Source organism: Excalfactoria chinensis, chromosome 3, assembly GCF_039878825.1.
Source record: "Excalfactoria chinensis isolate bCotChi1 chromosome 3, bCotChi1.hap2, whole genome shotgun sequence".
Classification (NCBI taxonomy): domain Eukaryota; kingdom Metazoa; phylum Chordata; class Aves; order Galliformes; family Phasianidae; genus Excalfactoria; species Excalfactoria chinensis.
In genome coordinates this window covers 84,249,651-84,266,584 of record NC_092827.1, presented here as the reverse complement: position 1 = coordinate 84,266,584, position 16,934 = coordinate 84,249,651, and the positions used below count along the sequence as shown (strand labels likewise).

Genomic DNA, 16,934 nt, shown 5'->3' with positions numbered 1-16,934 from the left:
GCCGTCTGTGCGCGCCGCGGGGCACCCCCGGCGGGCGGGCAGGAGAGGTGGGGGGCGGGGACTACTTTTTGGCGGCGCAGGGATCCCGGGAGGGAGGTGGCGTACCGCGGCCGTGAGCCCGGGACTCCGGTCGCCATTACGGCTGCGGAGCTGTGAGGGGGAGGTGACAGCGTGGTGTGAGCTGCTGGGCGGACGTAGGCAGCGCTGCGGGACCTCCCTCAGCTGCTTCCAGCCGGGTCACGTCGGGCTGATGGGAGGTGGGCGGCAGGCGGGGATGCCGCGCCGCGCCAGCTCCAGGTGGATGGCGGCGGGACGCGCTGTCTTTTCTCTTCAAACTGCGCGTTTGTTTGTTTCTGTACGTATGTATACATCTGTGTGTGTATGTACGTTTTCAGTGCCGTCTCACAATACGGTATCCGCTTCGCGTCGGAGCCGCGCAGGTCTTACGGATAAACTGCTGAGAGCAGCTCCAGAGAGAGCCCTGCAGCGGGCACGTCGGGGCTGGGAACGTGTCAGCAGCCCCCGCTGGTTTCTGCACAAATCCACAGCGCTGTGGCCGTGTTCTAAATATATTAAAGGTATTCTTAACGCTGTGCTGATCGTTTGAGTTCCCAAAGTGGAGAAAAAAAACAAACCAAAAAGTGCAAAATGAAGAAGGCCTAAGTTGAAGCAGGTTTTAAGGCCCCCTGTTTGCACGCAGCACAGCCTGTGTTCTGCTGTGTCACATCTGCTGTGTCACATCTCGGCCCTTCCTACCCTGCACTCCCCGGCAGCTCCCTGCCCGAGCTCGTCCATTTTTTGCTCTTGCTAAGCAGTGTTAGCTGGAGTGATGCTGTCATGCAGCGAGGTGAGGGAGGAGTGATGGAGTCTCCCAAACGCTTTATGCTAGGGCTGCATTGTGCTGTAGGTTGCCACGTCTACAGAGAGCTGTCTGCTGATGCTCGGCTGGAAATCAGCCCAGTAGGGTCAGATTCTGAACCTGTGAAGAAGGTCTGATTTATGGGTGCGTATGGCAGAAAAATAGTGTGAAGTTCTGGGAATGCTGTGGTCTTAGAATTGCTTTTGTGAGAGCTTTTGGAGTCTGAGCATCAAAAAGGAGAGGAAAATAAATCCGTGACTCCTGTATTGCTCACTGTTCTGTGTCAGACTCTAGTGGGAAGAAGTAGGAAGCCCCTTTGGAACTGTCAGTGTGAAAAACATGGAAGAAAGCAGAAACCCAAAGATGAGAAGAAGCCATATTCCTCAATGTGCTGTAGCTGTTCTTGGAAGAGCCATGGAGAATGAGGAAGAACCAATTACTGCTGAGGAAAAACTAACAGCAGGAAGGGCTGCCCTGTGCGTTTAAGGACTGAATTTTGCTCTTCAAGATGTTATCAAATTCCTTCAAGACAGTTTCCTTGTGATTGGTTTGTGACCTCACTCTGTGTGTCCGATTTCCCTTCTCATCCCAGAACTTTCTGAATTGTTTGCGTATTCCACACAAAATTAACAAAGAAATCATAGAACTGTGGAATCGTTTGGGCTGGAAGGGACCCTTAAAGGCCACCCAGTCACACTTCCCTGCACTGAACGGGGACACCTACAGCTCCATCAGGTGCTCAGAGTACCCCTACCCTGACCTTGAGCATCTCCAGGGCTGGGGTGTCTAACACCTCTGTGGGCAGCCTGTCCAATCTAAAGCTCCTCTCTTCATGTTTGAAACCGTTTCCCCTTGTTCTATCACAGCAGGTCCCGCTGAAGTGTCTGTCCCCTTCCTTCTTACAGACCCCCTTTAGATACTGAAAGGCTGCTCTCAGCTCTCCTGGCTGAACAGCCCCAACTCTCAGCCTGTCCTTGTAGGAGAGGTGTTCCATTCCTGGGATCAGTTTTGTGGCCCTCCTCTGGACGAAGTGGTGGTTTTGCATACAACGAAGCTCCATGCACTTTGTGAATATGGCTGAGTACCTGCAAGTGCTTCAGCAGCTGAGCAAAAAGTTGCCATGTCATCTCCTGTTTTAGCATGCACAGAAGGGCTGCTGTAAGGGAAAAGCACTCACAAGAACCAGAACAACGGGAAAACATTTAGCAGGTGCATGTAGTGAGGGTTTTTTCCTGCATAAGGAGTGGTGAAGACTGTTATTTGTCCTGTATTCCCTTACTCTTTCTAAGCACAAGCCACAGAAGACAGCAGAGCGATTGAGCCAACGCCTTCAGAAGATACAACTTGAGCCTCTTTTTGTCAACTCCCAAACAAGAACCACTAAAAGTTATAAATACTAATGTTTCTTCTGTCTGGAGATGATTTTTTATGAGAGGGGCAGTTCTTGAACCTTGGAAGTAAAACGTTTCTTCCTGCATCCAAAACCATCGTTGGACTGGACTGCTGGAGTAAGAAGTGAATTGCTGCAGGGAGGAAAGGGAGCTGAGGAATGGAGAAAGGTTACAAAAGAGGAAGGTGTAGTTGCTTTCACTTTTTAACAGTGTTGCTAAGCGGCATTAGCAGAAGTGGAAGATCAAAGGGAGATTGTATTCCCTTTCCATGAGTTAACTGGTCTTCTAAACCATGCGGCTTCTGTGGGTTGAGGCCCTCTTTGTTAGAGTAGGTTCTGAGGATTTGTTGTTGCTCCATGATCAGGCTTGTGAGCTGCAAGCTGCTGCAATTTGTGAAGATGTCCTTGCACCGAAGATAATGAGGACGTTAACTGTGGAGGTACGTGGTGGGAAAGTGAGGGCTGGGTATTCAGAACAAAATAATTTCTTAAGCCTCTGGATGCTTCCACATGTCTGTATTGCTATGTCACAGAATCATAGAATGGCCTGGGTTGAAAAAGACCACAGTTGTCATCTGGTTTCAACCCCCCTGCTATGTGCAGGGTCGCCAACCAGCAGACCAGGCTGCCCAGAGCCACATCCAGCCTGATCTTGAATGCATCCCAGGAATGGACATTCACAACCTCCCCGGGCAACCTGTTCAAGTGCATCACCTCTCTCTGTGAATAACTTCCTCCTAATATCTAACCTTATCCTTGTCTCAGTTTAAAACTGTCCCCCCCTTGTCCTTTCACTATCCACCCTTGTAAACAGCCATTCCCCCTCCTGTTTATATGCTCTCTTCAAGTACTGCAAGGCCACAATGAGGTCTTCCTGGAGCCTTCTCTTCTCCAGGCTAAACAATTCCAGTTCCCTCAACCTTTCCTCATAGGAGAGGTGCTCCAGCCCTCTGATCTTAGTGGCCCTCCTCTGGACCTGCTCTAAAAGCTCCATGTCCTTCCTTTGTTGGGGGCCCCAGGCCTGGATGCAGTACTGCGGATGGAGCCTCACAGGAGCTGAGCAGAGGGGGACAATCACCTCCCTCCTCCCTGCTGACCACCCCTTTTTTAATGCAGCCCAGAACACAGTTGGCACTGTGGGCTGCATGCACACACTGCTGGCTCATGTCCAGCTTCTCGACCATCTCATCTATGAAATTTCTAGTGTATTAAAAGTACTGCAGATCACAATGGACCTTGTTGTCATTAGTCACAATTACGTACCTTTTAGGTTTGTTCTCTCTCGTTTTGATTTTTTTTCTTTTAATTTTTGGAAGAGCATCCTGACCTTCCCCCAGCTTGACAATGTCACTCAGTACTGTCCAAGATCTTTTATAGATCTCTTGAAACATGTCAAAGTAGTTTGTGTTGATTCTTCAGAACATTTGTGAATATATAAAGTGTGTTGAATGGAACAGAGGAAATGGTATCACCACAAACCCTTCCAGCAAAATCTAGCCTGGAAACTTTTGCTTTAATGGAGAGATTTACAATTTCCTTCTGTATGAATGTTTCATAAAGAAAAGTATGCACTTTGTCTCCCTGAGTGCATTAAGGAAACCATGCCTGGAATCAAGGTAATTTCAGATAAATTACACTGCTTGGAGTTTGTTCTGCTGGAAAATATATAGGTGCTACTTGTTAAGTAGTGTGTTTCTTTTATACTAAACACAGCTCAGCCCACTGGATGGTAAGTGGGGTCTTGGAATCGGATAAGGTGGCATCTGTTATTTTCTTCAGACTGATGGTTGTTGCTCTGCTCCATGGAACATCCTCAAGTTTTCCAAAGCCTCTGTGCTTTAGTGAAACTGCTGGAGGGTTGTGCAAGGCAAGGGTTCTCAATGGCTTTGGGAAATAAAGCCATCATTCTCAAGTGGGGCACTTACTAATGTTTCTGAGTTCCAATATTAATGTTTCTATTAAGGCTGAAACCAGGAAACAGAGCAGGAGTTAACTTTGTTCTATAACTGATCAATGAAATGCAACAATAAAACATTTGCTAACTGACAGCGCTGTTAATATCTCCCAGCTGAGATTTGGGAATTGAGCTCTGTTTGCTTTATCTCTGCTGTGCCGTCTTCCCTCTGCAGGTTTCATAAGTGAGCCGCTCTCTGTATCTGGACAAAATCACTCTGGAATTCAGTATCCCGTAGAATAGCAGTCTGAATGAGGACAGTCGGTAGCTTCTCTGCGGGGAATGGAAAAAGTCCTGTTGCAGTTTTGAGAAGTCTAGTAACTTCAGCAATTGTAGATGCTGTGTTTGAATACCTGCCAGCTGCTGGCCAAGTCATGCTCCTCTTGAAACCTTTGCTGAGACTGGAGAGTTAACGCTGTGTGGAAGGATGGTGGTGGCTGAATGAAACCGGGACAGTTTGGACCTGCTACTCAGTTAAAGTAGTGTTTTGAAACCCCATAGTGCACCATAGGATGGCTTACCTAAGAACTAACCTAACGGGTTCGTTCTATGTCCATCTTGTCATTTTCCTTAATCCTGACAACTATGGAAAACAAACACTGCAAAGGAATTAATGTTGGAGCTGATACCATAATCTGCATTCCTTCTTGGCAACAAGCCTGGTTTTGGTCTTCTAAAGATTTGCTAAAGCTCTGAAGTATAAAGCTTGATATCTTTTGAATGAAATGGTAATTACATTTTCAAATCCTTTAGGCTCACTGTGAACGTATCTGTTCCAGCTTTATGTATCTGTAGATTCCTCTTTCCGGTGACTTGCTGTAGTGAGTTCCACTGACAATGTGTGCTGACTTTTTCATTTTAATGGAAAAACAAAACAAAACATGCCTGTATCTCCTCTTCTTATTGACAGGTGTTCCTGCTTAGTGTTTCAGACTCAATATTTCTGTGCAGACAACATAGCTATCTGTTAAGCTGTCCCATTTGCAGGCAGTAGAAAGGGTCCCGGGTTCAGCTTGACATCATGATGCACAGTGGGAAAAGCCTCGGTTTGGCTGGCTTAACCTTCTGTTACATAGACCTGGGACAGCAGGACTTCAGTCAGTTTACAGACAGGGTTTAATGCTTTGTATTTTCCCATACCCTCCCCAGAGTAAGTTCTGGTAACAGCCATTGGTATATCTTTGAACACCAACACTTGGTTCTCAGTCTCTGCTTTAATAGCCCACCTGTGTGGCTGGAATGGCAGCTTCTCTTTACAAATAATTTGGCTTTTAAGATTATTTTCCCACAGAAAAAACCCCCAACATGTTAATTGTTCTGGTCTGCACAGCGAAATGCAGCTTTCACCAGACAGATGCTTAAAGATGTTGAACTTCCATAAGAAGTGTCTTTGCTTCTCCTGCACCGCATGGCAATGGGATGTCTGACTTCTTGTGTGCTGTGTTTTTTAGAGCACACAAACAAACAAACAAAAAACCAAGGTGCGTTTGGATTTCCCTCATTTCATGCACTTAGTGAACTGTACGCCTGACTTTACTGCTGTTGAACCCGGAGAGGTGACCATTTGCTATGAGTTAATAAAGTTTATGCTGTCTCCTATTTTTCTGTACTTTCCTTTCTGACATGGAACAGCGCAAAAGGAACGTGCTGGGGATGATTTGATCTTGGGCAACTGGCTACAGGCAGCGCTGCTTGAGCAGGGGGTTGGACCTGATGAGCTCCAGAGCTCCCTTCTTCCCTCAAGTTTTCTGCCGTTCTGTGGTTTTTCCCTTGCAGTTTTTAATACCGCTCACTTGCTTCTTGGAGAGAAATATATGTTAACAAGTGCTAGAATGAAAAAACTATGGTCTATACTACCATGTTGTGTGCATTATCCTGAAAAAGAGAGAATCTCCTCACCCTGCAGATTGTTGTTTAATAAGGATTCATATGAATGCAACCAACATAAGGAAAAACAAGGAAGGGTTTATTAGGGAAACATTACTAATACAGCATGAAGAAACCAGGTAACAGTATTGTAGCTGTACTACCCATCTACCCATCTACTTAAGAAGTGATGGGACCGCAATGTGGAGTCATTGTAGGGGTAATCTTCAGAGATCTGAGAGATCCTCATTTACTGCTTAGGATCTCATTTGAGAAAACGAATAACGGTGTAATAACAAGTAGCAGCAGTTTGTTTTGCTGTATGTCTCAGGCCTTGGATTCTAATATGAAACACGTAATTCTAGGGTATGGTGGCACCTCCTGCTAAATTTTGTTCCTATCCTACCTGGCAAACAAAGAAAATAGCACTGACTGTGTATGACCGAAAGGAGGGTCCTCGTATTACAACAGGTTGGTTGGTCGGTTTGCTTCTTTTTTTTTCCCCCAGTGGTTTCTGTAGACTAATATATAGTATTATGTAGGAGTCCCTGTGTCATGGAGCTGTGCTGAATACTGGAGACCTGTGTGTCTAGACCACGTAGATTCCAAAATAATACTGCTATTGATGTATCATATTGAAGGTATGGGTAAATGCAGCTGGGGTTAATCTGTGCTGGGAAAAATTGTCCTTGGGAAGATTCCTCAGACTCTACCATTCCTACCGGAGTGCTTGTTAAAGCAAGAGCTGAAATGGAACATTGCGCTTAGAGAGCAATGAGGGTGAAAATGCTGGAGTGCTCTGATACTTCACCATGTGACTTTATACAGCGAACTGATGTTGCTTGCCTTTGCCTCGCAATAATCAATGGAAGCACATGGAGAAACTCCTCTCTGTTTGTTTAAATGCTTTGAATTTTATAGAGCATCTGTATTCCTATCTGAACATCTGTAATTTGAGCTCATGAATATTGTACCTGGCAGTGCTTGAGCTGAATGCGTCATAAAAAAACATTAACCAACGCTGGATGAGGCACTGAAAAGATCCTCGCAGTAGGTGTCCGTGTGTTAACAGAATTCATCAGCATATCAGACATTAGGGTCACCTGGTATCAGTCACTGGGACCAGGTATGAGTCCAGTGCTGACAAAGACCCTGGAAATAATGCCGTTAAGATACAACCAAACTTAGGAAACTAGGATTTGTGTGTGTGTGTGTGAGTGCAGCTGTATATGACAGCGGGAAGTGGTTATTTAGAATGAGAATATCACTTATCTCATTGTAAAATAATAATGAAAAGGTTGTGCTGAGCTAGTTATAAAGTTGTGGATTTATTTGCAGAAGAGTGGAACAAAGTTCTAACTGCATAGAGAGCAAACACTGTGGGTAGTCCGCCCTGCTGACAGAAAGTCAGGAAGTGGGAAATACTTGTTGAGAAGCTGGGTTCAGTAAGACTATGAAATGAAGTGACATGTGGGTTTTTCTTCCTTTATTTTTCTTTTTTCTTTTTTCTTTACATTTGTTTTGTTTTGTTTGTTTCTGTTTTCCTGGTGTGGAAATGGAGGTGGAGGGTGTTGGCTTCTGTCTGTTGACAGGCCTTCTTAAAATGAAATCCTGCAAGCAACAGAAGAGGTCTGTAAAGTTGGGAGGTAAGACATCGGCTTTATGAAATATTTAACTCCAAAACAGAAGTTCTTAGTAACATGTAAGGCAGAAGCAATGAAATACAAGCCCTGTGCAAGGGTGCTCACTGGGCACTCTGAAATGCATTTCTTGGAGAGACTACTGTAAACAAGAAGCTAGCAGTCTGTTTACCAGTCAGCCTCACAGAACGCTTCTGTCCAGATGAAAAACAATGTGTTTTTTGAGATTGTTCTGCTTTTCAAGTGAAGCTACAGAATTTAGGCTATGTCTGATCATTTGAGGAGTCTTTCTTATTTAGGAATTCTTTTTTATGTTTGACTAGTAGAAGTTGTTGAGAAATTGTTGTATTGTAGAATCCAAAGCTTGTTCAGAAGGCTAATAGTGTTTAGGACCGATGGCAGTGGCTGAAAGTGAATGTCCTGGGACCAAAGTGGGGATAAGAGTTGGAAGATAGCTGGCACGAGCGTGTTCCTAACTGAGGGTATTTTTTCCAAATCTAAGCCTAAAACAGCTAGGATTTGCTTTTATGTTTTTGCACAGTATACTGTGCAAATGTAGGATTTGGTTCTACATTCTGGTAGCTAGAAGAACTTTTCTCCTACCATCTAATCTCCCCTCTTCTATTCTAAAACCATTCCCCCCTTCCTATCATTATCTGCCCATGTAAAAAGTCAGTCTCCCTTCTGTTTGTAAGCTTCCCTCAAGTAATGAAAAAACAAAATGAGGTCTCTCTGGAGTCTTCTCTTCCCCAGGCTGCACAACCCCAGCTCTCTCAGTGTCTTCATAGGACGATACTCCAGTTCTCTGTTCATCTTCGTACCCTTCTCTGGGCCTGCTCCAACAGTTCCATACCTATCTTGTGGTGGGGGATCCAGACCTGGATGCAGTACTCTAGATGGTGCCTCACTGGCAGAGGGGGAGTCACCCCCCTCATCCTGCTGGCCACCCCTCTTTTAATGCAGTCTAGGGTGCATCTGGGCTGTAAGCACACACCTTATGTCAAACTTTTTGCCACCAGAAACCCCAAATCCATCTCTGCAGGACCTCTCTCAAGGAGTCCTCCCAGTCTGCACATATAACTCAGCATGGTAGTGTCTACATTGTCTACAGAGAGCCTACAAAGTTTGCATTGCCTACAATGCAAGGAGTCAGCTGCTGTGATTCTTAAGAGAAACCAGTCACCCAGGAACTAAGGGTTCCTATGCATCTCTCAGGGCACGCAATCAGAAACCTTTATTACAATTACTTAGTGAGAGCCCCTGCATTTTCTTAGAGATTAAGCAAGCTGCATCTAATTTTCTTCTGTTTGCCTTGATTTATAGTGACCCATGCACAGCAAATGCAAAGAAAATACAGAATTAAAATGTTAAAAAGAGGCCTAACAAACCAGGAACCAAAGGAAATGCAGATGATTTATTTTTCTCCTCTGAGTAATAACACTTCCATTGGTCACTGCCTCTCATCTGTTACTGGCTAAGACCACATGGGCAGGACCGGGTTGAGCTGAGAGCTTTGGCTAAAGTACACCTACAGTCAGGATGTTTCTATTTATGTTTTCTTTTTCTCCAAATCTGGAAGGACTGTGTGTTGGCTCCTGCTGACACCAATGAAGATTGACATACTGTCCAAATAGGGAAAAATTTTCTATGCCCTTTTGAGCAGTTCTAAGAAGGAACAGTACTTTCCTGTTAGCCCACACTCCAAACGCTACACGTATAAATAAAAGACTGGCTGTGTACTCTCTCATCAGTGTTATTTTGAGAATTATCCACTCAGAATGTAGGATTTCATAGTTACCTTCCCATATTTATTCCCCATAAAAAGTCTGGAGGAAATTCAGTAATTCCATAATTGGGTAAGTCCACACTTAATTCTTGACAAATTTATTACGGCTGTTTGAGAGCACTAACATTCCCCAGTTCTCAGACCTACAGTCTGCTGCACAACTGGGTTATTTCTCTGGGTTACAAATGTCATTTAATTTTAGAGGGCAGAAATAATCAGACCTTAGGAACCTCGACAGCAATGGCTGGAGCACCTCGGTTAAAGGGAGTTGCAGAAACAGATCTAACAGTCTCAGATAGATGCTTGGATGTTTTCCCAAATTCCTTTCTGGATGTCATGCATGTATTTCTTATGCTCTGGACTCACCTTTGTTTTAAGGCACGGCTTCTGCTCCTTATTGCTCTTGCCATAATGTAACAAATAGTGTTAATCACAAGTATCTAAGCACCCACGTATATGATAGTTAGACTGGGGCTTCAGCCTGTAAACTCTGTGGGTAAGAATTTGTGGATGAATTAATGTGATGTGTTGTTTTAAATGCCTGTATGGCAGACTAACCTGTGTGCTACCGTCTGTACTTTGTTACCCTATCACATAATTCATTTCATGTTGACGGGGTCATGAAATCTGTATAGTAGTACACAAATGGAACTCAATTTTAGGATCCAATGCTCCTTTAACTTTGGGAGCTGTCAGTAGTTTATTATAACTGCATTGCTATAAATGCTATTGTATGGATTGATGCTGAAAATGGAGGTCTCAGCTGGGTTTTCCTGTCAGGATGGTTTTCAGTTCAAGTGGGTGACAAATGGACCTGGTTTAGGTGAAGGCAAGTCTGTACTTTGTTTTAGAACAGCTGTTTGAAGGGACTGCGGCTGTCCCTTAAGGCTCTGCAGCTGGAGGATGAACTAGGGGCTTTTTCAGGGAAAAGAAACCATACTGTGAAAGCATAATAGTGGTATAGAGCTGAACGTGCCCTCTAATGGATGGTAAGAAGTCATAGTTTGCTGATTGTCTTAGCCTTACTTGAAATGTCACATAGCAATTTTTGTCCAAGGGGCTTTAGCAAATGAGCAGATTAAGCAATCTGAATGTTCAGCTTTAGAAAAGAAAAGAAGCAGCAGCAGCAGAAGAGGTGTCATCCATCTAAAAATGAATCAGAAAGACAATGTGTGTGTGCTACCTCAAGAGGGGCCTTGCTTCCAACTTTGTGCCACTTGCAGGACGTACCAGCAAGGAAACAAGCAAAGAACTCAAAACAGTCGCGGTGAAACACTAACAGAGCATCCCCCTGTGGTGAAAGTGTCAGATCGTGAGCTGGAATCATATTTTGCAGTGGGGAAGAAGACTGAAGGAGATAGAAGATGATAAGAAATCTTGTGTTTGATGTAGTATTTTACTTACTTGCAATGTGATGGCAAGGTAGGTCTAACCTCAACCCAGCTAAAATGGTAGCTCTGGCAGGGAACTGGAAATTGGAGGCTGAACCAGTTTTTTCCCCCACACAGAATGAATGAATGAATGGGGGAAAGACTACAGCGCAAAGTGCAGCCACTTCATAGAATCATAGAATTACTCCGGTTGGAAGTGACCTCAAAGATCATAAAGTCCAACCTCAGCCTAACCATGGTACCCAAACTCTAACAACCCTCTGCTAAATCCTATCTCTGAGCACCACATCCGAACAGCTCTTACACATGGAGATCCAGAAGATGTATGGCTTTTCCTCCTTACCCCGTGTCCCCTTGCTCCTACTACCGTGCACTTACTGATTCAGTGTAACACTGTTTTTTTAAAGGCTTCAGCATTTCTGCAATGCCTGCCAGCTGCCAGATGTCTCCAAGACCCAGAGAGATTCCTGCCGAGCCCTGTGGGTGCTGGGATTGTGCGCCCTCTGGCACAGTGGCTTAGAGGAGTAATGAAAGCCTCTGGAGATCCTCGCTTTTCAGAACCTCAGTCTTGTTAGGAGCTGTGTAAATTCGGTATCAAAGATAACAACACCATTTTCCTGGGGAGATGGTCAGTTTGATGGTCAGTCAGCCCTGTGATGAAGCTGTCAGGAATGGAGCAACCTGGGACTCTGTAGGCACAGCTGCTGGGAGCTGTATCAGGTGTGTAAAGATGCAAACAAACAATTCCACAGGGTTTTTCAAAATATGAAATTCAGGGAGTACTAGTAGCCTAATTACAGCTTGAGGTGCTCTCCTAACCTGTCTTGATTGGAGTCAGTCCAGGGATGGCTATTAGAATGAATGAATGTTAATGAAGCGACTCCCACTGCAGAGCTACTTCCTGAGCTGGGCTCTTAGCAGCCCCCCGGGCTCCTGCTGTGAGAGGGGCAGCCAGCGCTAGATCAGTCTGTGACTGAATCTGCAGATCCTGCTGCAATGAAGCTGCCATCCACCTCCACTGCTTGGCTCCCCATGGAGTTCAGTGTGCATCCTGTGCTTCAGACACTGAGGGTGGTAGGAGGCTGGTGCCAGTGGGTTGCTGTGGGATGGATGCCTTTGGGTCACAAGCGCCAAGCCTCATGGCACAGGCCAGGCCCATCCTCCAGCACAGGGGCATGGTGGCCTGGCTTTATTTGCTCGTACTGTGGGAAATAGGTTCTTGCCATGCACAGGATCGTTCAAAACATATTCATGTCTTGGAAATGTGATGTGATGCAGAGCACGGAGGTGCTGTAGCTAACGAGGCATCATGGCAAGCATCTGCCAAGGCCAGTCAGGAGATCTGTCTTTAAAGAGATCTGAGTGCTTTCCATTTACGGATAGATGGCCGAAGGGGAAGGAACAAAGTAGTTTTCTCCCTGACCGAAAAACCTTTGTAAATCCAATACTTGAGAGTTTAAGACCCGTCAAAGGTTATATTTAAATAGCTTATCCCATCGCTTCCACCGAGCTGCTGTCGGTTTGATCACACAGCAGCAAGCAGCCTCCTAATCAGCGTCCTAGGAAGAAGCGAAACGGGGGCGAGCATCCTGCCGAGGGGCTGAGCCACGCGCCCTGAGGGCAAAGCCCCCCGGGGGGTACCCGCGTGCCTCTGCGATAGGCGGAGATTGCTCGCGCCGCTCTCGGATCGCGAGCGACTTTCAAGCGCTCCGCCCGCGAGGCGCGAACGCGGTGGGGTCGCCACCCCCGCGGCGCGGAGCCCCCCGATGGGCGCCGCTTCCCGTCGCTCCGCGGCCGCCGTCGTTGCCGTGGTGGCAGCGCGCTCCCGGACGGTGGCGCCGCAGCACCGGCTTTGCGGCGGGGCTTCGCGGCGGAGCGGCGGCCGGCAGGGGGCGCGGCGGGGAAGTCCGGCGGCGGCGCGGCGGCGGCCGCGGGGCTGCGGTGCGCGAGAGGTGGCGGGAGGGTGATGCCGCACAGCCGTGCCACGGTCCCGGCGGAGGCATGAGGCGCGCGGAGCGGGCGGGGAGCGGAGCGGCAGAGCTCGGCTCCGAGAGGCCCTGAGCGAAGCCTCCGCGCCGCGCTCCCCCAGAGCGACTATGGCCGGGGGAAGGAGAGGGCTGGTGGCGCCTCAGAACACGTTCCTGGAGAACATCGTGCGGAGGTCTAACGGTAAGCGGCCGGGGGCGAAGGGGACGGTCCGGCGCGGAGGGGGGCTTCGAACCCTCGGCTGCGGGGCCGCCGTTGGGCTGCGCTCCCGCGTCCCGAGCGGAGCCCCCCGTGCGGGCGGCAGGTGCGGCGGGACGGACACGCGCTGAGACCGCGGCGGGGAGAGACCGCGGGCGGGAGGCAGAGCGCGGGGCGGCCGGACCGGGGGGCGCCGTGCGGGAGGAACCGCGGGGTGTCTGGGACGGCGGAGCCCGGAGCTCGGAGCGGGCTGCGGCCCGAGTGGAAACGATGCCTCCCAAGTGAGGAGGGAGTTTGCCGTTTTGAGGGTGGGCGCTGCCGGGTTTCTGTTTCGTTTTTTACCCCCTTTTTCTCCTGGCTGACTGTAGCCGGGTCTTTCTCTGAGAACTGCCGAGTGCGAAGTGCCTCGAATTTCACAACTGCCTGCAAATATGCGTTAGCGTTACCCGGATTCTTTCGCTTAGGGACTTAGCAAAAGCTGCTCCTTGCAGCCGTGCGGGGGCTGCGTGTGTGCTGACACCTGGGCACCAGCGGCTTTCCCACAGCTCGGAGTTCTGCCATCTTTAGTGCTTCCACGGACCGCGGTGCGTTACTTTGGGGATTAGGAACTTCCCGCGTGACTGGGAATATGCGGGTCGAGTTCCTTTTGAAGACGAGGCGAGAGGATTTAATTAATTAAAAGACAGTCGGTTTGTTCTGAAAAGGCAAAGGCAATTAACCCTGTTGATAAGCAGCTACAAACCCACATCATCCCAAGAATGGTTTTCAGTTATTTTCAATTAGGGGATGTTACTGAGAAAAAAAAAACAACACAAAGCACCATCTTTGATAAGAGCGGCTCTTCACACGGAATGGAGAGGGATTTTCACAGGTTGTTTTTCTCCGCAACTTTCCTATAGAAGGGGTTGCAAGCCGCATTCTCCCCCCGGTAAGCACTGCCCATCCCCTCGGAGAATCCTGCCCTCTCCTTGCAAACTGAGCTGTTAGCATCTCGACAGATTCACGTTGCTCCTCTAATCTTCTAACAGCAGCTAGCTAAGGCTTTTCTCGGAACTGGCTTGAGTTTGTGAATAATTTTCTCCACTGAACGCCGAATTTCTCTGACAGCTTGCTGTGCCAAGACCTTGGTGCTGTAAATCACTCGAGGCTTGCAGACGGAGGGGATCTTGCAGCAGGAGCTTTGCTCCTTTTCTTCCTGTTTTCCCCCTCGTTAAGAATGTGTCCTATCGGTGTGGTGCTGGACAGCACAGGTAAAATGGCAGCACACGATTTCCAAATGCTCGGCAGGTCCTGAGGGCTGCCATAAATACAGGCTTCTAGATGAAGCCTGTTAGGGAGTGATGCACAGTGCAGACATATTAGAGGAATCTTTGGGAAGTGACTCAAGTTCAGAAGCCTGAGTCTTCTCACATCACTGCTGTGGTGTGATGCTGTCACGTATAAATGCCGTGTGATTCAGTTCTACCGTGAGGCCGTCAACCTTTTCTGACGTCCTTCCCTCTGAGGAGATGAGGGCTGGGTCCTGTTTCTCCTCATCTGGCAGGGCAGTGTTGGCCACTTGTGGGGGGCAGCATGGGAACATCCTGACGCCTTGCTGCCTCCCTCTCAAGGTGCTTTGGGATGCCCACAGCACGAGCACTTAAACAGGCCTGTAAACCTTGAGGTTTGGCTTCCCCTTCTCAGTTTCATTCGACTGGATACTGATGTGGCCCATAAGGAAACTCTCAGGGTTATCTGGGATTTTCCAAATAAATGTTGGGCTTCTTGTCAAACTGTGCTGGCACCTGCAAGTGAGCTAAGTATGCCAGCAGATACTGAATTAATGCATGTACTGGAATGTTCCTAATTTGAGGAGGATTCCCTCTGAAAGGAGAGCTATTTCTCTGTAGGACTGGAATAGATACCGAAGCAGTGCTCCATTTAAAGGTACTTGGGTTTGACGTGCAACTAAATAGTCACAGGTAAACTGAGAAAAACATGTTCTGGCTTTGAGTTATATTGGGAGGGTTATCTCAGGGAAAGAGGCTTTATGGCAGTAGCACAGTAATTGGCCTACAACCTCTTTTGAAAACGCTACTCTAAGGATAGCACTAATTATGCCACTTTTAAACAGCGATTTAACAAGTAATTCTTTGGACAGCCTTTCACATATAGTGCGAGACTGGCAAGCTGATGCAACTTCAATGGCTGAAGGTAATGGCAGTGTATTTAGGTGTGCAAGTTCAGGCCTTTCCTTCAGGCTTAGTATTTTTCTGATGTTCAGATCACGCCACCTACAGCGAGATCCGCCTCAAGCTCCATTGGTCTGAATTGTCTTCTTAAGAATTCTGGGGACAGGAGTTTCTTCTTGGATTGCAAATCAACTAAGACAGGTTCTCATGGACTAAATGCCAGCCTGAATAGCTATGCTAGGCTTACAAGCTGCAAAGTAATTCCACGCACTGGAGTAGAGAAGAAGCTGAGAATTTCTGTACCACTGATATAATGCACATGGGAAAGAGTGTATAGCATCATCAGCCTGGAACTGTGGACTGCATCTAGTCCTCTTTGATTTCTTCTCACAAGAAGACCTTGTTGATGAAGTGTGGGCACTGCAAGGTTCTTCATTCTTTCTTCATTCTTTGAAATGAGCATCTCCAGATTCCTTTCTGTTGGAAATATGGAGGAGAAACTTAAGGACTTGGAACACTAATGTAATACTTCTTGTCTGCTTTTAATGTTTAAAAGCCACGCTTCTGAAGTAGATGTGTAGAGCTAGAAAAATAAATGTTGCATGTAGTGCTTGGTTGGCAAAAATTTGTTTGAAGCACTGAAATATTTAAAGACTCAAACACCCAATGGGATAGAAAATGAGCCCGTGCTGTAAAACAGTGCAGTATGTAAAGAAACGCTGGTGTCTGCTGGCTACTGCTAATGTGATACTAATGTTTTTCTTGGGTAATGTAATATAGCCCCAGTATAAAGACACTATAACAATAACAGTTATAATCTTGGTTCGTGGCCAAGGCACCAAATTCAAATGGTGCGGTATGTTAGAGAGGAAACAGGTTCTGTAATATTCTAAGGCTTTATCAATAGCTGAAGGCAAAAATACTTTTATGTTTACATAAATACCAGCTGGATTCTCCAGCCCTTTCTTGGTGTGTGAGAATTTAGTTTGTGTAAAAATGGCAAAAATAAGTTTTTAAGCACAGCTTAAGAATATCAGTACAAACCACAGATACTTTTCTGATTTACTGACGAAACAAGGAGGGAAAAATGGAAGCTTGGTGGCATAAAGCTTGTCTGAGTTTAGTCTTGCTTCCCATGGGAGCACTCTAAGGAGAGATGAGGTGTAGAAACAAACCTGCACCCTCTGATGGAGAATACAGAGAGTCCTCTGTAGAGGGAAAGAAAGCGTTCCCTTGGAGGCACAAATCCTGAGAATAACAGGCATTTCGGTGACTTATCACCTTCCTTCCATTGGAGATGATGAAGTCCCAATAAAATAAGCGTTCTGTAACCTGGGCCTGCTAACCTCGTACTGTTAGCCGAGACCCAGGAGAGAACTTAACTTCATTATAAACAGCTCTGGAACTGAACAACCTGTTTTTGTGTTCCGCCAGAGACAAATGAGAAGGAATCTATCGCAGAATGAAGAACTGAACAGAGGTTTATTTTCATATTTTTGCACTTTAATAAGAGATTCATTTACATTAAACATTTGTAGGGGATCCTTACGTTGCTGCTGTTTACCTGCCCTGCCTGCCTTTACTTAAGAACCTTGAATAGTGAGTGAACTGTGGGGGTCTGGAGACAGGTATGGCTGCAGGCAGTCCTATTTGGCTTTAGAAGCACTATAGGTATACATCCCCAAAGGTGGGA

At 46.8% G+C, this 16,934-nt stretch overlaps 1 protein-coding gene and 1 long non-coding RNA gene across 9 annotated transcripts in view; both read left to right on the top strand.

Annotated features, from left to right (window-relative positions):
- The first annotated feature begins 81 nt into the window (after positions 1 to 81).
- LOC140249350 (uncharacterized) lies at positions 82 to 7,354 on the top strand. The gene is made up of 3 exons (XR_011902995.1): positions 82 to 297; positions 396 to 578; positions 4,379 to 7,354. It is a non-coding gene; the product is annotated as an uncharacterized lncRNA (long non-coding RNA).
- A 5,474-nt stretch (positions 7,355 to 12,828) lies between these two features.
- Positions 12,829 to 16,934, top strand: part of KCNH1 (potassium voltage-gated channel subfamily H member 1) — a 174,406-nt gene continuing 170,300 nt past the window's right edge. For all 8 annotated transcript variants that reach the window (XR_011903079.1, XR_011903078.1, XR_011903077.1 and 5 more), the window contains exon 1: positions 12,829 to 13,055. Coding sequence is in view for 2 of the 8 variants with exons in the window: in XM_072331918.1 (XP_072188019.1) it covers positions 12,983 to 13,055 (73 nt within the window). In the remaining 6 variants the exon portion in view is untranslated. The remainder of the gene's footprint in view (positions 13,056 to 16,934) is intronic.